General features: G+C 36.3%; 1 protein-coding gene across 1 annotated transcript in view; it reads left to right on the forward strand.

Annotated features, from left to right (window-relative positions):
• The window catches only part of LOC128027171 (platelet-derived growth factor C), a 40138-nt gene extending 18576 nt beyond the window's left edge, over positions 1–21562 (forward strand). Inside the window, exons 2-6 of the mRNA XM_052614492.1 lie at positions 4616–4811; positions 13416–13596; positions 19626–19833; positions 19918–20138; positions 20462–21562. Of these exons, the coding sequence (XP_052470452.1) occupies positions 4616–4811; positions 13416–13596; positions 19626–19833; positions 19918–20138; positions 20462–20575 (920 nt within the window). The 3' untranslated portion in view covers positions 20576–21562. The remainder of the gene's footprint in view (positions 1–4615; positions 4812–13415; positions 13597–19625; positions 19834–19917; positions 20139–20461) is intronic.
• Positions 21563–22808: the final 1246 nt, after the last annotated feature.

The raw sequence follows: 22808 nt of genomic DNA on the forward strand, positions 1-22808 counted from the left end.
GTATTTAGACACTTGCCCACATCCAGAGGCACATGCTCGCCTTTGTCTGTGCCGTCTTTGTTTCTACCGCTTTCAGGTTAATATTTAAACTCCAGACTCAGTCGGAGGTCTAACATGTGAACAAGGCACAATGGTAACACTGTTAGCCCTTATTTATTCATGCTCAGCTTCCTACCTTAATCAGTGTAGCGCTCTCCTCGGGAGAAGAGGGAAAAAAGAGAAGTGGGTCAAGGAAAAGTCATGTTTGAGGTAATGCACCCAAGGGGCCAGCCTCTGATCATTATATGACATTATTTAACCCAGAGAGGAGGTCATCTCAAAGTACAGACACAGGACCTCTCTCAATCCCTACCAAACCTAAATTTCAAAAATCAAACAAGGAAGTTTTAGTGTCAAGGCTGAAGTTGAGTCTCTAATGACAGACCTTGATTTGGTCCGTGAACATGAGACATTACTGTATTTGTGCACTTGAGTATTTGAAGCATTACAACATTTCTGTTTTCCTACTGTTTAACATTTATTTATTTAATTATTATTATTATTTAATTTTTTGCCATTAAATTATGTACGCGTTGTTTTGCAGATGCATGCGGGGGGGAGGGGGTTGAATTACCTTGTTCTGTTTTAAGAGCTCATTCGTTAAACCGCATGTAAAACTCACTGTTCCTTGTTTAATTATCAGTCAAAATATGAACAACAGCCATTTATGACTCTTAGGACAGTAGTCTTATCAGCACCAATTAAAATAGTTTGTTGAGGTTGTAGATACTGAAGGTTACTAAATCCAAGGTTGCACAAATTATATTGTTTCTTTTTTAATAATGACTGTGAATACAAATATTATTTTTCCTGCACCTCAGGAAGTTAAATTTGAATTGGATTGACAGGAAGTTGAATTTTACTGAGCTTGAATTAAGTGCAGTCACACGTGGAGGGTTTTCAAGTTCAGCAACAAAACAAACAATTAGATCATTCAAGATCAGTCAAGAGTTCTTAAAAGAACCATTTTACATTGTGTAGAACCTTTTGTACAATAGAAATGGAGTCATAAATGCCAATAAAGAACCTTTATTTTTAAGAGTGTGTATGTAGAAGCCATTTGTCACCCACATACTTAAAAAAATACAGGAACATTTTAAATCTAGGAAATGAAGTGTACATGATTGCTTGTTTTGGAATAATTATTCTATAATAATTTCTGTTAATAGTGTTCATCCTCTGTTTGATCATGTCTTTAATTGATTTTTCCATACAGTCACCATTGATAAGCTACTACTAAATATATTGTAGGATCATAATTTCTGTAAAATTGCTTTGCAACGATTTATATTGTGAAAGCACTATACAAATAAACTTGAATTCTGAATTTAATTGAAATTAAATTGGTGGTATTTGTTTATTTCTGAATGATGCAGAGTGCTGACCGATGCTCCACTTCTTTTCCAGTAAGACATCAGCTACATCTGCTCCTGTTACATTAGCGTTTTGAGAACAGGAATGCATCTTATCCTTCCTTCCAAGAACAACTTACAGTCACAGGGCATGACATAATGCCAGAAAAGAGAGAAAGAGAATTCTAAACATTAATGCAGAGCTTGACAAAAAGCTGTCAGTCAACTGGGCAAATGCTGTAACATGCTGAGGAAAGGCCCTTTTTTTATTTCAAGGCACATCAAAGACCTTGGCAGCTGCAGCCGACTCATGATCTGTTTATATAACGGAGTCCATAAAGGGTTTAGGCTTGTGCTGCAAACAGATCTGAGGTGTTCAACACTATTCTATGGGCCTCGGGCTCTTTTGTTTGGATTTGTTACTCATAAAATGCTCCTCAAATCTGGAGAGCATGAGCGATCTTGCTTTACCTCGCTAACATTGACAAGGTGTCTATTGTACATGGGCAATAGTTTGCAGGGCATGCCAGGTTTCTGCGTGTCAAGCTGTGGGGTACTTTTCGGATGTGCACGAAGTTTGTCTATTTAAAACTGACTTGTGTATTGTCTTTCACATCTCCCCAGAGAGCAGTTAATCATAACATGAGATAGAGACATCGAAGTAGCCTCTGTCATGTTTACAGAGAGAAATTATATCAGTCGTCTCTTCTTTTTTCCACTCAGTTTTTTTCCTCCTGCTTATTATAAACAAGTCACACAGAGACTTAGTCAGACATACTGGAATTTGATGTTCTAACCAGATTATTTTTTTTTTTTATGATTTGACTTGACATTATCTCTCTTTTCTTCAGATATGGTTGTCAGAGTGATCAAATTTCTGTGTCTTGTGGTTGCGGACACAACTCAGGGGTTAAAGCTGTTCCCCAGAACTTTTTAAAACCCCAGTGGTTCATTCATTTCTCTTCCAGTGACTCCTGAAACATCATTCAGCATTAACTGCTTCTTGTGATGCGATCTGTCATCCAGACCATGGAGGGATAAGACATTCGCCAATACAAAAAAAGACACAAAAACTCATATTAAATGACATTCTGTCATTTGATCATCCCAATGTTGTTCCAAACCTGTATGACTTTCTTTCTAAAAATACAAAAGATATTTGAGGATTTTTGTGTATACAGAGAAGGTCAACCTGTTTTGGACCTCCATTGTGCTAACAAGATAATAAGCACTTGCTGGAAAGGAAGCAATGACTCATTTTTTGAAAGCTTATCATCCATTGTGTATTGATATCTGTAAATACAGCACAGGAAAATGGTGGGGGATTTTGTTACTTTTGAAGTAATTCAGATATACCAGAAAGAGCATTACAGATCTGGTACCATCACTCTAACAGATCAAGATACCTATTGAAACTCAATGGGAGCTGTGTGTTTATGAGTGTAGTGTGAAAAATAATAATAATATTCTGTGTGTATTTCCCTTGGGTGGGCTCTGAATGTGACAGGCCTGTAAAAACCAGCACTGGTGTGCATTTCATCAGCTGTCTGTTTGCATCACACATCTTTTCTGAACCTAGTACAACAGGAAAAGGTAGATTTCAATCCTCTTGCAGAATTCAATAACATTTTATTGGACAGGAAACAAGCATCCCTTCCTAAGAACTGTTTTTGCCTTGTTTGGAACCATATTTTCAAGCTGGTTCTTTATTAGTTCTCTTTGCTGTGATGTAACTCTTGTGAAATGTTGGCTAAAGGGCATCAGCACATGTAGAAAGACTTGTAGGCTTTTCTTACCCAACTTAACCCTGCCTTAACCCAGGTAAAGGCTGGTTTTTATGCATGGTTTTTACCAAGATAAGTGAAAAAATATAACTAAAAAAACAACCAAAATTCACACATCTTTTGAGTCAACCTTGGGTTATAAAGTCTGAATGCTAAATTATACATTGTGATGTTAAATCTAACAGGCAACCAATCATATGCCTTAGTGGTTACCTTATTAAATATTCATTCACTTCATGTACATTTACACTAAAATAAAATCATTTGTGTGCTTGTTGCATGTTGTACTTGTCCAATCAATGTTTTTAATCTCATAAACACAAATAGGCATATTAACTTTAAAAATAAAGAATGTAACACATTAAATCCGGACTATACAAGATTAATTACTAACCTAGAATAACAGTGTGAAACATGGATTAAGAGTTAAGAATGACCTTTGGATAACATTTTTAAGTGAAAAATCTATTGGAAGTCAGCACAGAATGTCTATAAGCTCATTTTCCCTTCCTGGCAAAGCTGCAGGTAAAAGGTGCTTTTATTTGTGCTGTGTTGAAGAAGCCATTATATTGTCTTCCTCTAGGGAGGAACAACTCCGTAAATCTTGTCATAACAAAATAGCAAGTAAAATCAGTATGTAATCATTTCTGAATTTGAAACGACTAAACTCTTGACATACCTTACCTCTTTCATGCTGCTAAACCTGAAGCACTGAGCTCAAAATGACTTCTTCAGCCTTGCATTTCTCTGAACTGTTAAACTATCAGAACTATAAATTGGAAATGATTGAAGCAGAACAATCTGTCCTATTACTCTTCACAAGTTTCCACCACCTAAACAATAGTTTTCAACGTATAGCTTTAATTCTTATCTTACTGCTACAACTAGGAAGGTCATTGCCAGCTGGAGTGTCAGTATAAATAAAACTTTATAACTACTGATTGATCATTCTTATCTAGATCTATAATGGAAAACTATTATGGTGAAGCAACATCAAAGCACAATATTGCTTTGATACACAGGGGTTCATTAAGTTTATGCTGTGTTAGAAAATGGTAGAACATCATTCTGCTGGTTTTATGATATTGACCAGGCAAAATCAGTTCCGTGGTTTCATTTTATCAGTTGCTTAATGTGATTGTCAGGTTTGCAGTCAATCAGTGCTCAATAAAAAACAGAAGCCTTGGGTTTGGTTCATCCTTTCTTTGTGTGATCAGTTATGTAGTATTTGCACAATGCATTGCATAATCCATATTATTTGGGTTTTAATGTGAAACAGTTGAAGCTAAATCCTTTTTGGTGTTAATTTTGCATTAAGGAAAAAAAGGAAAGAACTATTCATTAATGACTTTATAGTGTGTTCTTTCTCCTCTCTGGTGAGTTATGCAGATTCAATACTGTTCTAATAAACCTCTTTTTTTCCCTCTCTCTGTTCTGTAGGAGTGCATGAGTTTCATCATGAGAAGGTCCTCAGTGTCACTGGGGATGGAATTCTTCAAAGTCCTGACTTCCCCAACACTTATCCCCGGAATACAGTTATAGTGTGGCGGCTGGTGGCAGTCACGGAAAGTTCCAGGATCCAGTTGACCTTTGATCCTCGCTTTGGTCTGGAGGACGCCGAGGATGGCATTTGCAAGTAAGAGACCCTGACCCTTTGGTTAGTGGCTAGATCTCACATGGCTGAATGTCACTTCACTTTCACATGCACATTAGAGAAGGACAATACTTAACATTCAGATGTAGAAGACTGAGAATAAAAGAGTAAATGAAGACCATTAAAGACAATTTTTGTAGTAGATGAGTAAATCAAACCAATGCATTTACAAAAAGTAGCTTTAGAAATCTGCATATTGATTTTTTTCATGTCTTTCATGTCTTTTATAATTGACTACAGTGCTTTTATTATTATTATTATTATTCACACTTTATTATTGATACATTTTCCATCATATTTGGCAGTTGCGTTGCTTCTCGTGGTTAAATATTTTGGGGAAGGGCAGGTTGTCATTTCATGAAGGTGGAATTATAGGAAAAAATGTTTTTTGTTTTTTGTTTTATCTGTAAAACTTGTCTACTATTGATTTCCATTTATTTATATTTTATTTGATTTCTATTTTTCATATTTTAATTTGTAAACTGATACTTTTTTACTTTTTATTTATTTATTTATTATAAAAAAAAATCATATTTATTAATATTTTTTACATTTTTAAATTGTTTCTACTATTTAATTCATTAGACTGTTTAGATAATCATTATTATGGACTCCGAATAATAACCTAATTTTTTATCTTTTTATTTTTTTGGCTGTGACTGTCTAGTACAAGTCAAAGCTGGAAGTTGATTTAAACTGACGGGTTGCAATAGAGCATCAAGACTGCACTAAATCTCTAGAGAAGAGGAGATTTAGAAGATTTGAGAGCTTGAAAAATTCCCAAAGGTTTCCTTTCAGGTGCTCAAATATTTGCTTAGTGTTATGCGACAAATCAGCGCTACTAAACACGCAGCATCAGGCATCCATTGCACTCTCTTGACAGGGTCAGACCTAAGATAAAGCACCTATATACAATGCAGCAGTGTAAGTGTATGTGGAGAAGGAGGAATTACAGTGGAGATGTATGTGCTTGTTGTGACCGAGTCGAAAGGAGGCCATTTGGGAGATTGGCTGTGCTGCAAGAAGGCTGATGAATAATGAAAAGCCCACCCCTAGAGTGATTATGTTCAGTTATATATTTATTTTTTCCATGACTGATATGATGACATAAAGAACAGCCCTTTCTACTTTGTGCATATTTAGTTCCTAGTCTCCTATGTAACTCCATAGCATCTGTTTGAGATTCTGGAGGAGCATACGATCATAGACGTACACACAGTGTAGGTCACACACAGCCCTGCCAGCCGATCCACATTAAAGGCCCTTTCAATTACAGGCTAGCTTTCCTGCCTTCCTTTCTTCCAGGCCTCTGTCCATGCCTCTGTTTTTCTGTAAAGTGCAATCGATTGCAGACGTGCACATCTGTGCTTTTCTGCTTCCCAGAATGTAGATGATGACCTTCACATAGCTAATGGGTTCGTGTGGAAAAAATCTTGTAGACCTCTGCCAATTATTGATAAATAATAATGTTTTCTAGTATATTTTGTCTTAATTAATGCCCTATTGGCTTGTGCATGTTACCTCTGAAATGTTCTTCATTTTCTGAAAGCCTTGTGCTGAGGGTAAATCAGTATAGTTTTATTTCTTGTCAACAATTAATTACATAATGTGTTTTCATACACATTTATTAGCAAACCTCTGGAGTGTTGCCAGCTATGTGTGTAGCGCCTCCTAGTGGCTACATGTTAACTGCACATTAACACTGTTTTGGTTTTAAAATAATAGTTCACCCAAAAATGAAAATTTGCTCAAATTTACTCATCTGCATCTTGGATGGTAGATCTCTGGGTCACTGGAACAGATTTGGAAAAATTTAGCATTAAATCACTTGTTCACCAATGGATCCTTTGCAGTGAGTGGGTGCCATCAGAATGAGAGTACCAAACAGCTGATAAAAACATCACAATAATTCACAAGTAAGTACATCAAGGCATTTTTACTTCAAACCGTTGCCTCCAGCAGCACAAAAAATACAAATCCCTAATCCATATCACTTCCTCCAGTGAAAAGTCCATCCTCTGTTGTCCTCTCACTTTAAAATCCACCAACATATTTGTTTAGAACTGTTTTTGGCTGTGCTTAGGGTGACCACCTGCTAATAAGCCCAAGGCGGGACAAGGGGTATGTTTCTGAGGGAAAATGTGGGACACTGCCTTGCGCGGCGGTGCCCCCACCCCATGGGCAGACTCACTGATAGTGGTTTACCCATTTCTAGCACATACCACCTTACATGGTATATTAATAATGCCCTATTCCCCTAAACATGTGTAATTGCTGATGTATGCTCATGACAGAATTGACAGATGCACTTCCACTTACAATTTACTTTAGCTATTTTGTTTATTTTTCATTACAATTTATTCACTTTAAATAAATTATAATATAAAATTATAGGATTAAAATGAATTGTAGTTGCTCAACACCATAGGCACAGTTAAAAAAAAAAAAAACTCTAGAAGTTCACTGAACGAGAAGGGGGAGAAAGGATGGTGAACTTGCATGTTAGTAAAGGCAGGCGCATGAAAAAAAAAACAGTTTGAAACAGGACTTACCTTCTCTTTTTTAATTGATGATGGCGGTGCCTCACTTTCTCCATTTTTCGAATTGAAAAGCATGCATCTTAAAGTTCCTTCCCAGTGTGTCTGGTATGCACGTGCGTGCGTTGTCATAACAACAACGAAAAAGTTGACAACAACCTAGTCAGCAGTTCAACTGAGGGGTGGGTTTGGCAACAGTAGCGTGCTGAACTGTCAAGTAATGTTCGTTTGGCTGCCTGGGGCTCGAGGATATAGAGCGGCCAACTTTTTTTGAGCAAGCATTGATTATGCGTGACACAGTCTCAATTTGTGGGACGCATGAATTGGGCTTCAAACGCTGTGCGCGCTTACGCGGGACAGGTGGTCACCCTAGCTGTGCTTGATCTATGCATATATCTCTATGCATTTTTTTTCTTTTTCAAGCGAAGGCATTATTATGGATAGAACTATTTTACCTAGAAGCAACGGATTAAGGATAAAATGTTTTATTGATTGGTTTGTTTCTTACATAGAGCTTTTCACTTCATAAATTGTTAATTGATGGGCTGGAGTCATGTGAATTACTTGTGGATTAGTGTTATGTTTTTATCAGCTGTTTGGCAATTCGCAATTTTACTTTTACATTTTACTTCCCTAATGTTTCTGTTATTCAGTGAGAAGGAATGTCTTTTATCCATCCGGAGAAGGTTGGATGGTAAAATGTGGGTGTAATATTGCAAATGCCAATCAGACAGATTGATATTCTAATGTCTAATACTAATGTCTATAGCTTTTGTCTTTTGTTAAACATTATCCAATAGCATGTGTTGCTTAAGTGAGGAAAACACAGCAGTTTTTACATGGATTAAATATCCACAGGAAGGTGGATACAGCATCCATTATTTTTTATATGTTGACTTAAAGGTATAAATAAGTTTTATCCCCTGCCCAAAGACATATCAAACAGAGAAGTGAACATAATAGGAAAGAACCCTTTCCTAGTTTCCAACAATGATGCTATAAATCTGTGTTTACTTGTCCACTTTGTTTAAAATCATAGGATGTGGCCATGAGGAAGTGTATTTGACCTGGAAAATAGTTTGTGTGTGTGTGTGTGTGTGTGTGTGTATTTATCGTATGTTTTCTATACCTTGCAGCAATGCAGTGACTGGGCCTGTATGATTGCACCAGCAATAAATCATTATTCAAAGATTTGTACAAGTGATGTACAAACACATGCCAGTGTCCTGCGGGCAGTACAGTGGAATGCTAACAGGTTAAATAATTAGAGCAACCACATGTTGAAAAGCAGTAAAATAATTAATTCACATTGGTATGATGATCTTACGCAAGTTAATTAAGAAAAAAGCCTCTTCAATTTGGGATTGCATCAAAGCAACTTGGCTGGGATAAACCGTAATAAAGCTGCATGCTGAATCCTATCACACTGCCTCCAGCAAAGCCCAGCCCAGAGCCCACAGGCCACTACAGACAGCTTTCGTTATCCTCTGTGTTTGTTCAGACTGATAAGAAAACTGGGCCAGATTTTCTGTACTACTTTTGAACTTATACAATGTTGGTTCTGTCTTTAATGGAAAGTCAAAGGGTGTTGAAAGGGCACATAAGATATGAGATTCAGTCATCACAGCTATTAGGAATTCTGAGCACCAGTACATTATTTCATGTACAGGAATATTTTTCATTGAGGTTTACGGTGATAGAAAAGGATTTTTTTTTTTTTAAAACACTGCAGGCTTTGAATTGTAATAGAATAAAGATAATCTAAGAGAGTTTCTAAAACAGTGGACCACTGATTTAAATAATTAACAAAAATGCACCAATTACGAATTAACATTCTGTGTAATAAGTGTCTCTGTTGGATACGGATAAAGAATGCTGAGAGAAAATTTGTGTTTAGTTATTTATATTTGTTATGAAGTACACTACCGTTCAAAAGTTTTGGGTCTTTAAAATGTTCTTTTTAAGAAATGTATAAATTCAGCAAGCATTCATTAAATTGATCAAAAGTGAAAAAAGTAAGACATTTATAATGTGACAAGATTTCTATTCCAAAAAAAAAAATGCTGTTCTTTTGAACTTTTATATTCATCTAAGAATCTTGGCGTATCTTGGTTTCCATATGCAGCACAACTGTTTTCAATATTGATAATCATGTTAAGAAATGTTTCTTAGGCAGGAAATCAGCATATCAGAATGATTTCTGAATGATCATGTGACACTAAAGACTGGAATAATGGCTGCTGAAAATAAATAACTGTTTTCTATTTGATGTATTTTTATTATTTTTAAATTGTAATAACATTGTATTAATATATTTTGCTATAAACTATAGCACTGTTTCTTTAATGTGATTACTTAACATCTTTTGCATTCATTTTAATATCAAAGAGAATGATTAAGCTTATAAATTGTTGTTGGTTTGCAACATGCGCTTATAGCTAAATTTTTACACGGCTTGTTTTTAAGCATTCTGAATGAACATTATGGTGTTAAAAGGACTCAAGTCACCCAGAGTTTGTTTTCTTTTACTGTGCCATATTTTCTAAAAGATATCTGTGGCTCTTCCATGCTTCTGTCCTACTTTAACTTCTTTGGAGTGAATGGACAGTATGCATGTAAACCTGTTGATTTTTGCGGATCGTTTGGGGATACCTGAGTAGTCCCAGAATAATGTTTTTAGACGTCATAATAATAGATAGACTTGGCTCTTATGGTCTCTGTGGACCGCAGTGCCATAAAGGTGATTGAGATAATACATTTAGCCTTGGTTTTGTTCGTAGCTTATTCAGTTAATTAAATGCTTGTGAGAATGAATATATAGGTCACGGCTATTGTAACTTATGAAAAGCCTATAATGCGTTAGCATATTAACTTGAGATCAAATACAGATAAATGAAATTAATGAGCTTACATGACCGTAGTTCTCATTAAATCTTATTCACTCTTCACTTTCTCCAAGCAATTTAGCTCAATTTTTCTCAGTATCCTTCTCCTTCCGATTTCTCCTTTTCCTATCTTTCCTCACTGCCTTTTTTAATGTCTTTGTTTAATAGTGTGTCTGTTGCCATAGTTCCCTGTGGAGCCTCTCAAAGCATTAGACCTACAGTTAGATGCCGCGTAGCCATTAGCCTTCCCTCACACTGAATGATAGGGGACAGTGATGAATTAACTATATAGTTGTGACAGAACTTTTTAGTTAACCTCCCCTCACATCATCTCTGAGTTGTTTCCATGTGTCCAGGCATGTGACAGGAGCTGGTGGCCAACAGGAAGGACATGATGCTGGATTTATGGCAATTGTGATGAGGCACAGTTAGCATCAGGTGCTCATTGTCGCATGCTGCTGGTGCAGGACTGATGTCACGTCCCTCCTCTGGGCTCCTGTCATGAGCCTGTACTTCTGATAGGGGCTGCTCCCGAAAGTTTGAATTGTTGCCTCAAAAATCGATCAGATGAACGTGTCTCTGCAGACATGATGTGACACATACACACAAAGGGGTCTTAACACTCAACCAAAAATGAAATATTACCCTCAACCTCCAATCCTCCATGTGCTGATTTGATAAAACAATGCAAATGTATTCTGAATATATTCTGATTGTGAATATATATATATATATATATATATATATATATACCTGGGATTTTTTGTGTGTTTGAAAGAAGTCACTTATGCACACCAAGGCTGTATTTATTTGAGCAGAAATACAATAGAAACTGTAATACTGTGAAATATTATTATAATTGAAAAATAAATGTTTTTATATTAAATATTTTAACCAGCCATTACTCTAGTCTTCAGTATCTCAGGATCCTTCAGAAATCATTAAAATAATATAATTTGATGCTTGCTTGAGAAACGTATCATCAATGTGAAAACTGTTGCTGCTTTACATTTTTGTGCAAATGTTGTACATTTTCCATGATTTTTTTTTTAATTAAAAGAAAGCTCAAAATAGTATTTATGTGAAATAGAAATCTTTTGTAACAATATAAATGTCTCCTACTCTAAGTGTTGATCAAATTAATGCATGCATTGAGTACATGTAATCATTTAGCAGACACTTTTGTCCAAAGCGACTAACAAATGAGAACTATAGAAGCAATCAGCCCAACGAGTGAACAATGACAGTATACAAGTGCCATGACAAGTCTCAGTAAGTCTAGCACAGTACACATTTTATATTATATATCTATCTATCTATATCTATCTATCTATCTATCTATCTATCTATCTATCTATCTATCTATCTATCTATCTATCTATCTATCTATCTATCTATCTATATATATATATATATATATATATATATATATATATATATATATATACAGGGATGTAGTGGAGGCTAAACGCACGTAAACGCCGTTTACGCACCTCCCAAAATTCGGAAATAGCGTTTACCCATCTCTAAAGTGTGTTTATCCACCTCTAAATTGAGTTTATCCACCTCTAAATAAGCCTACAGTTCCTATGACATTTTAAATTAAGCTTATGTCGTTTTAGTTTCATATTGTTCATTATTAGTTTCAGGTTGTTTGTTTTCAAAGATGAAGTCTTTCATATTGCGCTGCAACTTGTCAGTGTTGACCAATCGCTTGCGGTGTTGCCAGTAGTAGTGGGAAGTTTGGATCATTTTACTGACTCGGATCTTTGAATCTCTTTCAGCAAAATGAACTAATCTTTTCTCTTCCCGTCTCTATGGAACTGACATTAAGAATAAAAGACTCGGACCTCACCTGTCGATTCAAAACCCATATGTTGTGTAATCTGCATGTGCGGTCAACACAAAATGAACGACACGCAACACACTGCATCAAAATTCAAAAATGGATATCAATTAATAATAATAATAATAATAATAACGTTCATTATTTTGAATATAAATGATCATTCATACAGCAGCCAATCATCTCATCTCCGGTTTATTTGTGTTCGTATACATACAATATCCACGATCCGCCAGGCCTATTTGAAGAGATAATAATTTTATTACATGTTTTAAAATATTTCGTCATACAGAATAACATTTGTTATTGACCAAAGGTCAATGTTTGTTAGTGACCAAAAGGATGTCCATCTGCAATGAAGCTGTCTGTGTCATTGCAGTCTGTGTCATTGATAAAATATATGAAAGACAAAAGTAAAAAAATATTTGATTCCAGCTTGTTAAACAACTAACCGATTAATTGAGAAAATATTCAACAGATTAATTGACTATGAAAATAATCCAAAATCCCTAATCAATGCGTACAAGTTCATTGCACTGGAACCCCTGGATATAAAAAATGTATCTCTGTTTTGTCATTTAGTAAACTTTATAGATTTCAACCTTATTATTCCTTCTTGAGTCTCTTTAACAAGAACTTAGATTAATATATGAATTGAATAGTGATTGTGTGACCTATATGAGGGAAAACCAGTGATACCCTCAGTGACACCTTACCGTGACTATGATGTGGTCACCCAGAATTCTTTTTTACCACTACACCTCTGTATGTATATATATATATATATATATATATATATATATATATATATATATATATATATATATATATATATATATATATATATATATACATATATATATTAGAAAAGAATAGAACAGAAGTGTTTCTTTGAAATCTTACTGACCCTGAACTTTTGAACGATAGCGTAGATGATTTTGGCTAATCCAATCCCAACTAGACAGCGCTAAATGCTAATGTAAACAGCTTTCAAAATGTTTTGACATGCAATCAATTAAACCGCATTCGTAAATGCTCCTCTGATTATTTCACATCCCCAACTAATGACATTTTAGATAGTTTAAATAGGATCCTGACTAAAACAATTAACTTTTAGTTTTATTGTTCATAATTGCTTGTTGTCACAAAATCAGAGATCCTTTCTCTTGAAATTCGCTCATATAACGCCACAAGTGCCGATCTGTCTTGCTCAGCTGTTTGATGAAATCATCCAAGATGAATGTAAACAGAACATGAATGCTACAGTATAGTGACTGATGAATCTCTCGTCATAAAATGGTTTGTTTTGCTGTTGTAGGTATGATTATGTGGAGGTGGAGGAGCCTGTCGGAGGCATAGTGTTGGGTCGTTGGTGTGGCTCAGAGATGGTTCCAGGGCCCCAGGTATCCAAGGGGAACCAGATCCTGATCCGCTTCGTCTCTGATGAATATTTTCCCTCTGATCCAGGATTCTGCATCCGTTACTCTTTGCTTCAACAGGTAAGAAACGACTCGAGTGCCACGTTCTTCCTTATGTAATGCTTATGCAACATTTACTGAGAGGGCTGGTTGTGTTTTTACTGAACACATTTTGTTAATCCCTAATGGCCATGTACTATATTATTTCTCCACCTGATGATCTTAAATACACAGGGTGCAAAGTATAATTAGATGTTTATGATGAATTCAGTGAGCTTTGCTGCATAGGGACACTTAAAAAGTTGAAGAGATGCTGTATGTACTTAAAAAAAAAAAACAAAACAAAAAAAACAAAGAAAGAAATCCTGAGAACTCAAATATACTCCCATTTTATTACAATGCATCTGTTGCTGTAATCACCATCCCTTCCTCTGAAATGACCTGGCAACCTTAAATGGCACTTACTAAGTTGGAAATTTCAAGTTATAATCATATTGCTACCTCTGAGACCTTCTCCTCAATGTTTAACTTCTTGTGGTGGTGAAAACCACAACGGGGCGGGCTACGGTGTTTTCCACCTTGGCCATGGTTCAGTTTCCTCCCTTTAATTTACACTCTGACAGGCGTCACACGGCACATTTGAAAAGGATTATTCCCCTGAAATGATTTAATAGACATGCTTGGCTTTGATGTGTGGTGCCTGTCATTTTTCAAGTTTTATGACTCCACTTTCCCTTGCCTTTGTTTACTGAGGCTTTCAGAGCGTGTCTGAACGCTTTGCAACATTGCTCGAAAATTGCTGTCATTGTTTTCCGATGAACAAAGGTGTGCTTTATCTGGTAGATAATGGCTGTATCTATTCTGCTGGAACTTGAATATTTTAGGGATGATTGTGGTAAGATAGGCCACCAAAATTGGACAGAACAAATGTGACTGTGGATTTTCTTTTCAAATAAAAGAAAAACATGGAATTTCCATTTGCCATTTCCATTTGATCTCATACTGCTTTTCTATTGAAAGTGCTGCTGCTGATATGTAATTGTTTTTCTGACCTGGCCTGCATTTCCACTGATTTGAGACCTGAATGATGTACCTGTGATACTATAATACCTATCAACAAAAATATTGCCAAATATTGCGTCTTTAAGAGTCTTGGGGAGTTTTGAGAGCATATTTTAATAATCAGTCACAATATTATATACTACTGTTTTAACAGTATTTTAACAAATTAAAAAAAAATAAAAAAAAGTTTTTTTTTTTGTTTTTTTTTTGAGAAATTATCTTTTACTAAGCAATGATGCATTACATTTATCAAATGATTTCTATTTTAATGTTTTGGACTTAGTATTCATCAAATTATCCAACTTTGCCTTCACAGGAATATATATATATTTCACAATATTGCTGTTTTTACTTTATTTTTATCAAATAAATGCCTTGTTGACCTTAAGAGACTCCTTTCAATCATTTTCAACTTTAATCAACTTTTAAAAATCATTCTGGCCCCAAAAATCTGAATAGTAGTGAAATTCTTTGATTTAGAATTGGGACTGTTTAGTTTAGTGTGATACATTTTTGTTCTGTTTCCTTCTTGCAAGACCGAGTTGTTGTCATTTTTTTAATATTTTTTGTGGTATGGACTTTATCACAACTTCCTAGTCAATGAACAGTTCTCTGGTAAATGTCAGTAAAGAGCCCGTTTTTTTCTGGCCTTTTCTGGCGTGGAAATGCATGAAATTGTTTTAGCTCATCTCTGACTCCAAAACTGACAATGCTAAAAGGACATTGGTTTGGCTTTAAGGAGATCTTCTAGCAACGGCACAAACCAGTTGCATCTGCTTTTTAGTTTAGTTATTTTTAGGGATTTTTTCTAAGATGACACTCATTTCTGGCTTTCAGATTTAAAATGAAGTATGTTTGCATGTAGAATGATATGTAAATGAGTACATTCTCTACACTTTATACTAGGTGGTGTGTTTTTCTTTGAGCGTTGCTCTTATTTCAGAGGAGGTTGTGTGTTATGGCTGGTTTCTGGACACAGAGCTCACATCAGAGAAGGTGTGGCTGAATCAAGCTCTATTTATAGTGTTTGTGGAGGAGGATGTTGAGCTGAACCTACAATTCCAGGCGACTCACAGTGCACATTCTTTGTTTTCTTGCTCACCAAAGCATCAGGAGACTTGTGGTCAGGAGTTACATCTTGAGTGTTGCGCCGCGTGCCTGTTTGAGTCAAATTGTTTGAAATATTGTCTTAGCATAAAATGTCAGGGAGTGAGTGGCAGTCGGTCTTCAACAAAGCTCAAATAATTTATTCTGTTCTTTTACTGAAACATTGCTTTACAGTCCTGCAAGTATTGTGCTTGTGTGCCATCTTGATATTACAAATGTGAGCATATGCATGATGCATTGTTAAATGCCAGACAAATACAAAAATAAAATTTTAGAGTATGTCAAAGAAAAAAAATCACTTGGAATCTACAATTCTTACTGAAGAAACTCCTTTTCTAGCCCTTAGTTGCTCAACAGAGCCTTTAGTTAGCAATGTGTTAATCTCCTCTGCCGTTTAATTCAGCTTTTAGTGCCATGTCTTAATACCTAGTTTAATTTTCACATCATGCACCAACTACTGTCAACCGAATTATTTAAAGACATCAGTATTGTTAATGACACAAACTGCAATTTAGCAGGAAACTTGCTTGGATTCTCCACAAAAAAGAATGACCTTGAGAACATTTTACTAATTAATCTGCATAGTTAGTAAAGTAGTAGTAGTAGTAGTAGTAAATATGATTTATATTTGTTAATGTTAATCTCATCTATTTGTGATAGATTTTGGGAATATTTGTAATGAAAAGAGTTTAACAAAAATCTGAATTAAAGTCTCTGATCATTCTACCATTGGGTTAAGAGACATTTTTATTAGTTAATATTAAGCAAATTATCACTTTAATACAATGTTTTAATAATTCATTCATAGTATTTCCTGTACCTGTGTTTGTTGCTCAGGTTTTTTTTTCCATGCCTATTGATGCTAAGCTAGATGAGTGCTTCAGATCTTCTGCTTGAAAGTTCTACATTTGTTCCCTCAACTTGAGGAAATGAGTGGCCTAGCTGGCTGGCTGTAGGCTTTTTCAATGGGCTGCCATATTGAAACAGCCGAATTCTGTTTCTCTGTGGTCAACCTCAGCTACTGGAAACCCAGGATCACGGGGACACCCCTGCACTTTCTGTTTAAACAAGCAATCACTCCCCTTCACCGCTACCACAGAGAGAAGGGTGAAAATGAGGCCCAGCTGCGATTCTCCGGAAGAGACTTTGGAAGCTAGTTAGGGTTTGAGGGAAGGGGTCATTAAAACAGTACCTAGCAATAAAAAAAAAAAGAAAAAAAAAAGTTGAGATTCTCACGAAAGTCAGAGGAACTAGACTGCTGCTTTTAGCTCCCAGCTGGATTTCATGGATGTTTTCCTCCTTGAATCAACCTGAAGTATGCCTTTTGCGTGTGCTTTCTGATTTCCACTGGCTTTGTACAATCTTTACTGCCATTCAATTTACCAAAATAGTCTAGAACAAAGACAAGAGATGTTTATTTCCATGCAGAGTAACAGGTTTCATAGGCACCAAAAGTGGGAAATGGTTGCTGAGGTCAAACTAACTTCAGCACAGATTTTAACATTTTAAATTAGGAACTTCTCTTCAAAAGAAGTTTAACATGCAGTGAGATCACAGTATGCGCTTGTATGTAAGAACCTTTTTTAGTTGGCACTTGTTTTTAAAGTAATTGTAGATTATGATTTTGTTGGCTGGACCTTTCTTCTCAGCAGCATTAGTTCAGGACAACCACAAGGATCACGGGATTACATAATGTATTTCAAATACAATAACTATTCAAAATGCAGATTTGATGTTTGAAAATGACTCCAGTAAGTTAATTTCTCTTGTCCTCTTCTTACAACCACTGTGTATGATTGGCATGCCACCAAGCTTGGCGTTCACCAAAATACGTCCACAGTGAATCACCTGCATTTTTGAGTGAGATCTCTGCACTGTTATTTGGTTTTCTACTGAGCTGACTGCTCTCAAGTGTGTTCTGACAGGCTACTGGCAGACATCTGAGTCTGTGCACTCATGTCCATCTGTTAAGCCGTTTTCCTTGGAGCCTAACAGAAACCTACCTGCAAACAATTTGAAACCTCATGTTGTCAGGCTACAGAACATAAATGAGGCCATTATTTTGCGAATAATATTTTACCTTTAATCAATGCATCGGTTATGAAATTTGATGACATGAGAGGAATATGTAGGAGGAAAAGTGTTACTGTGATATAATAAATTCACTGACAAATGCTCATGAATAATATTTTTTTCAGTCATTTAAAATTACCCTTAATATATATATATATATATATATATATATATATATATATATATATATATATATATATATATATATATATAATTTGGCAATTTAAAGACATTTTTCCCCCTTTATTAGATCCCCTTTTAACTTCCTACTTTAAAATTAATGTCTTACTATGAATATTGTATTTCTATAATGACATCAGTTACTAAGTGCACCCTTAAATTTATGTTAAAGTTTTTATTCCTGCATAATAGAGATCTTAGGTATGGGGAAAGTATTAAATTGTCATTAGTTTCTTTTAATAGGCTATTTTGAATTTAAATACATGATTTCTTGTTTTATGTCGGAAATTCTTCTGAATTTCTTTTGTCTTATCTTGTGGAAAGGGTTGCACAAGCACTGTTATATCCACATCGGTAGGGATGCTTGGCTGTGGCTTTATAGTCCAGGGCTCAGAGGATCTTTAATTGACAGATTGAAAGACTGCCTCACATTCACAAGCTGTTAATGGTTTCCATTCCCTACTGCTGACCGATGCCAAAACTGGAAGCCAGCTTTCAGTATTGAAGGATAGCTGAATGTACAAGTTTTTAGGAGGCAATTTTAACTGCCCGAGAGCTAACAACAACAACAAATGTGTTTTAATTTCTTAATGTCCACATACACTATTATTGTACTGGCAAACAGGTTGGCACTGCATTATTTCAAGCCAGTCTTGGTGACCTCATTTACCGCTTTTTTCATGGTAGCGATACCTTTTTTATTACTGTAGAAATCCCAGGCCTTCCAGTGACACCTTGTCCTTTACACAGTGGTAACCATGCCAACTCACTCCTCACTTGTTACCTGGTTTTAGAATGCAGCATTGGACGTGTCATTCATAGGAGGATTATGTTAGTATGCCTGAATTAAGCTGCTGGAAAAAGGACATGTTGACAGATCCCACAGCACCTGAGGCTGTGGAGCAGAGTTGAACTGAGTGAAGAAATGTAGCTTCCTGCAGGTTGCCCGACACCATAGGTATCATTGTTGCTGCCCTGGCATACATTTTTAATTGTGCGTTCGAGTTCAAACAGGGTGAAGCCGTTTGGGGACTGGTTAACTGATTCTGTGCATGAGCCAATGTAAAAACATTAACTCATCAAGCAAAACTATGTATTCCCTTATTAATTGGTAATTTAGTAATACAAAAGGGGTGGGGTGTTATTTAGGTATATGATTTTAAGTAGATGTTATTCTAATATATATTATTTCAGGGGGAAAAAATCCCTTTTTATTTCCTGATGATAGATAGATAGACAGACAAATAGAGACGGACGGATGGACGGACAGACAGACAGAGTCAGACAGACAAACAGACAGAGTCAGACAGACAGACAGACAGACAGAGTCAGACAGACAGATAGACAGAGTCAGACAGACAGAGTCAGACAGACAGAGTCAGACAGACAGAGTCAGACAGACAGAGTCAGACAGACAGAGTCAGACAGAGTCAGACAGACAGAGTCAGACAGACAGACAGAGACAGACAGACAGACAGACAGACAGAGTCAGACTGACAGACAGAGTCAGACTGACAGACAGAGTCAGACAGACAGACAGACAGACAGACAGAGTCAGACGACTTCATATACTAAACATAAATCAGGCTTCTGTGGAACATTTTCAAAATCACCTGTTTAAAATGAAATGGCCCATTTGGAGTGGTTGCAGTGCTAGTGATTTCTTGTTTGTTTTGTTTTATGTTCAGAGACCGTCAGAGCCGGAGGCCACTGCAGTGATGCCTGCATGGATGCAGAGTGTGGATGCTCTGAGTGAAGCTGTAGCTGGATTCAGCACGATGGAGGAAGTAATGAAATACCTGGAGCCGGATCGCTGGCAGGTGGACATGGATGACCTCTACAAGCCCACCTGGCAGGTGGTGGGCAAATCATTCTTCCACCAAAAGAAATCCAGAGGTGAATATCCAAATATCCTGCATTTAGAAGTACTTTGAGTCAAATGAAATACTGGAACTTATAACCTATTTTTGTCTTGAGTAGGAGTAGTGGACCTGAACCTGCTTCGTGAGGAGGTACGGCTTTACAGTTGCACTCCGCGGAACTTTTCGGTCTCGTTGCGTGAGGAGCTGAAAAGAACAGATGCCATCTTCTGGCCCAGCTGTCTGCTGGTGAAGCGCTGTGGAGGGAACTGTGCATGCTGCTCTCACAACTGCTATGATTGCCAGTGCTCGCCCACCAAAGTGGCCAAAAAATACCACGAGGTATAGCACAGAACAGAAGGCCTTCTGTTTTTATTTCACGTATTAAGTTTCTTTTACTAATAACTGTGTGCAAGTGTTCTTATATGAGTCTCGCATAACATTTCTGCCATTTACAGTCTAAAATCTTACCCTGATGCTGATAATTTTACACCATTTCATATCAATGACATACAACACTATAATAAGGACTTGCACTATGTAAGGACACTTCATTTCTAACTCTAACCATTTGTCCTATGTAGGGTTGCTGGGATTTTGGGGCATATTAATACATTTAAATACATAAATATATGTATACTCTATATTTGTCTCCACTTGTGCAGGTTCTGATGCTGAAACACAGGGCAGGGGGTCGGGGGCTTCAAAAGACTCTAACGGATGTCCTCCTGGAGCACCACGAGGAGTGTAGCTGTGTGTGTAAAAAAGACTCTGACTAAAACAGTCCCAGGGAGAGAGCAACACTGGCCCCCCCAACAGACTCACCCAGGGAAATATTTAGTGCTTAAATGAGCGAAAGAGTTTTTACCCTGACGTTGCAAACTAATGAAACCCAGCGCTGGATATCTTTTTATTTTGACTTATCTAAGCCTGCGGTTCCATTCGTTTTGGGCTCGCAGATTCATAAAGAATTGGGCCATGAAGAAGTTTCCATTGGCCCTGTGATAGAATGGGATATTTGGATAAAAACTGAACACAGTCTTGCTTCTCCGTGTGTATGTGGAGCTTTGCGAACAATGTGTATGTGTACATTCACAAATCTTTTTCTACGTGTGAGTGAATGCATAGAGCTGTGTCGGTTCAGGAAATGAGGTATTTCAGGATAACCAGCATAGTCAAGGCCTGAACTGAGGTTGATATTACTTGTGAAACAAGTGGATTTGGTGTGTTCTTTTATATAATTTTTCTCTATGCTTTTTATTTTTTAACACAACTTAAAAATATCAGAGGACCTTGACTATGCATCCATTTTCAACAAACCAAGGACAGTTTTTTTTTTTTTTTTTTTTTTGGGTTAACCAGAAAATCTTTTGCTCTTTTCTTATGTACTATAGACTCATATGAGAATGGCTTCATTCAAGAGAGAACACGAAAATATAAAAGTGAATCTTGTGTAAATATATTTCAAATTGTGATTTGCTGACTTTTCCTGTCATCACAGTTTTTGGTACCAAATTGTGGGCATGTAAGAATCATTTTTCCCCTTTCATAATCACTGTTGTATTTTCAGTATTAGTTGCTCTTTTTTAGAGACATTTATACGCTTGTGTTTTTTGAGTAGATGTTTTAATTGCCTAATAAGATGGTTATTTTAACTGGAGACAAACTGAAAACTGTTAGATGTTCATGTAAATAGACTTTTTAGAAGTTAAAGGGACATAGATCTGCCAGTACCATATTCCTCTACCATTAAACGATTAAATAAATTGTTGTGGTTTTTACAAAACTTTTTTCTTAAAGCATTGGTTTTCTCAAATAATCTTCAGTTGTCACAAAATTGCATAAGTACTGCCAGGGCACCCTATAACTATGAACCATTAACTGCTATCTGACTTCAGCCTTCGAGAGTGCAGTTAGATGTAAAAGATGCATCTCTGCATTAAGACCGTGCTCTTTGATTCTTATTCTTAAGCTTTTCAAGAGAACAATCATGTGACTGATGGTGTTGCTCTCAGCATTCATTGAATATCATGGCACAATAAATCTCACGTTTTGGGGAAAAATGTTGATCTCATTTGCATGCAGTAGATGAAATGCAAACACTATTGGTGGAAATTGAAGACAATCTGATAACTCCACTGACTGGAAAAGGGATCAGAGTAAACAAGACGCACAGCATTATTTGCATCTTTTTTTTAAACTGCCTTAGATAACCTTTCCCACTGTCATTTTGTCACTCTATTATTCTTTGATGTAATATTTCTGTGACTTTGTTTTTCATACTTTGATCACAGATTCCTCACACTTGGCAAACCAATTTCGCAAGCCACCTACTAGAAGCAGGCTTTGAGATCGTCTTTAAAGGAAGAAAGGCTCATTTTCTGTGCAGACTGACAGAGGGGATGAGAATGTGGATTTTTTTTTTATGTCGTGAAAGTGTGAGAAGTGCCTTGATGTTGTTAAACAGCATACATAAATGTAAAGTATGAAGTTTCTCTCCATGAGACTCGTTTATGGTTCAGAGAGATGCTTGAATGCTTATGACAGGTGTTCCTCATCTTCTCTTGATCTTCTTGAAATTAGTGTGTCATTTGGGATTGCCATCAGATTTCCTATATAACAGAACCTTACTTCTCTGTGTGAAGTAAGCTGCTCTGCTCGTGCACATCCCATAATCGGTTCTCTTTTTGCAGTTCCGTCAATCTACTGTTAGGAGTAACTGAATAACTCAGGATAATGGTTTATTTAGCATCACAGGGAGTGCAAGGCATGTTTATAAACTGAATAACTGGAGTAACTGCATACTGGAGATTCAAACGATTCAGTTCGATTTGGTGAACTGGTTCGACCGGTTCACTAAGAAGATCCGGTTAAATAGAACGATTCACATCTGTTGCATGCAGTGAAGACATAATTACTAATCATAAGGACTTGTACTGTCTTTTTATGCGTTGCACTGTGTATCGCGCTGTGTAAACATAAAAGCATGTCTGCATTTGTGATCAGAGAAAC

The sequence above is a fragment of the Carassius gibelio genome, chromosome A14 (assembly GCF_023724105.1).
Source record: "Carassius gibelio isolate Cgi1373 ecotype wild population from Czech Republic chromosome A14, carGib1.2-hapl.c, whole genome shotgun sequence".
NCBI lineage: Eukaryota > Metazoa > Chordata > Actinopteri > Cypriniformes > Cyprinidae > Carassius > Carassius gibelio.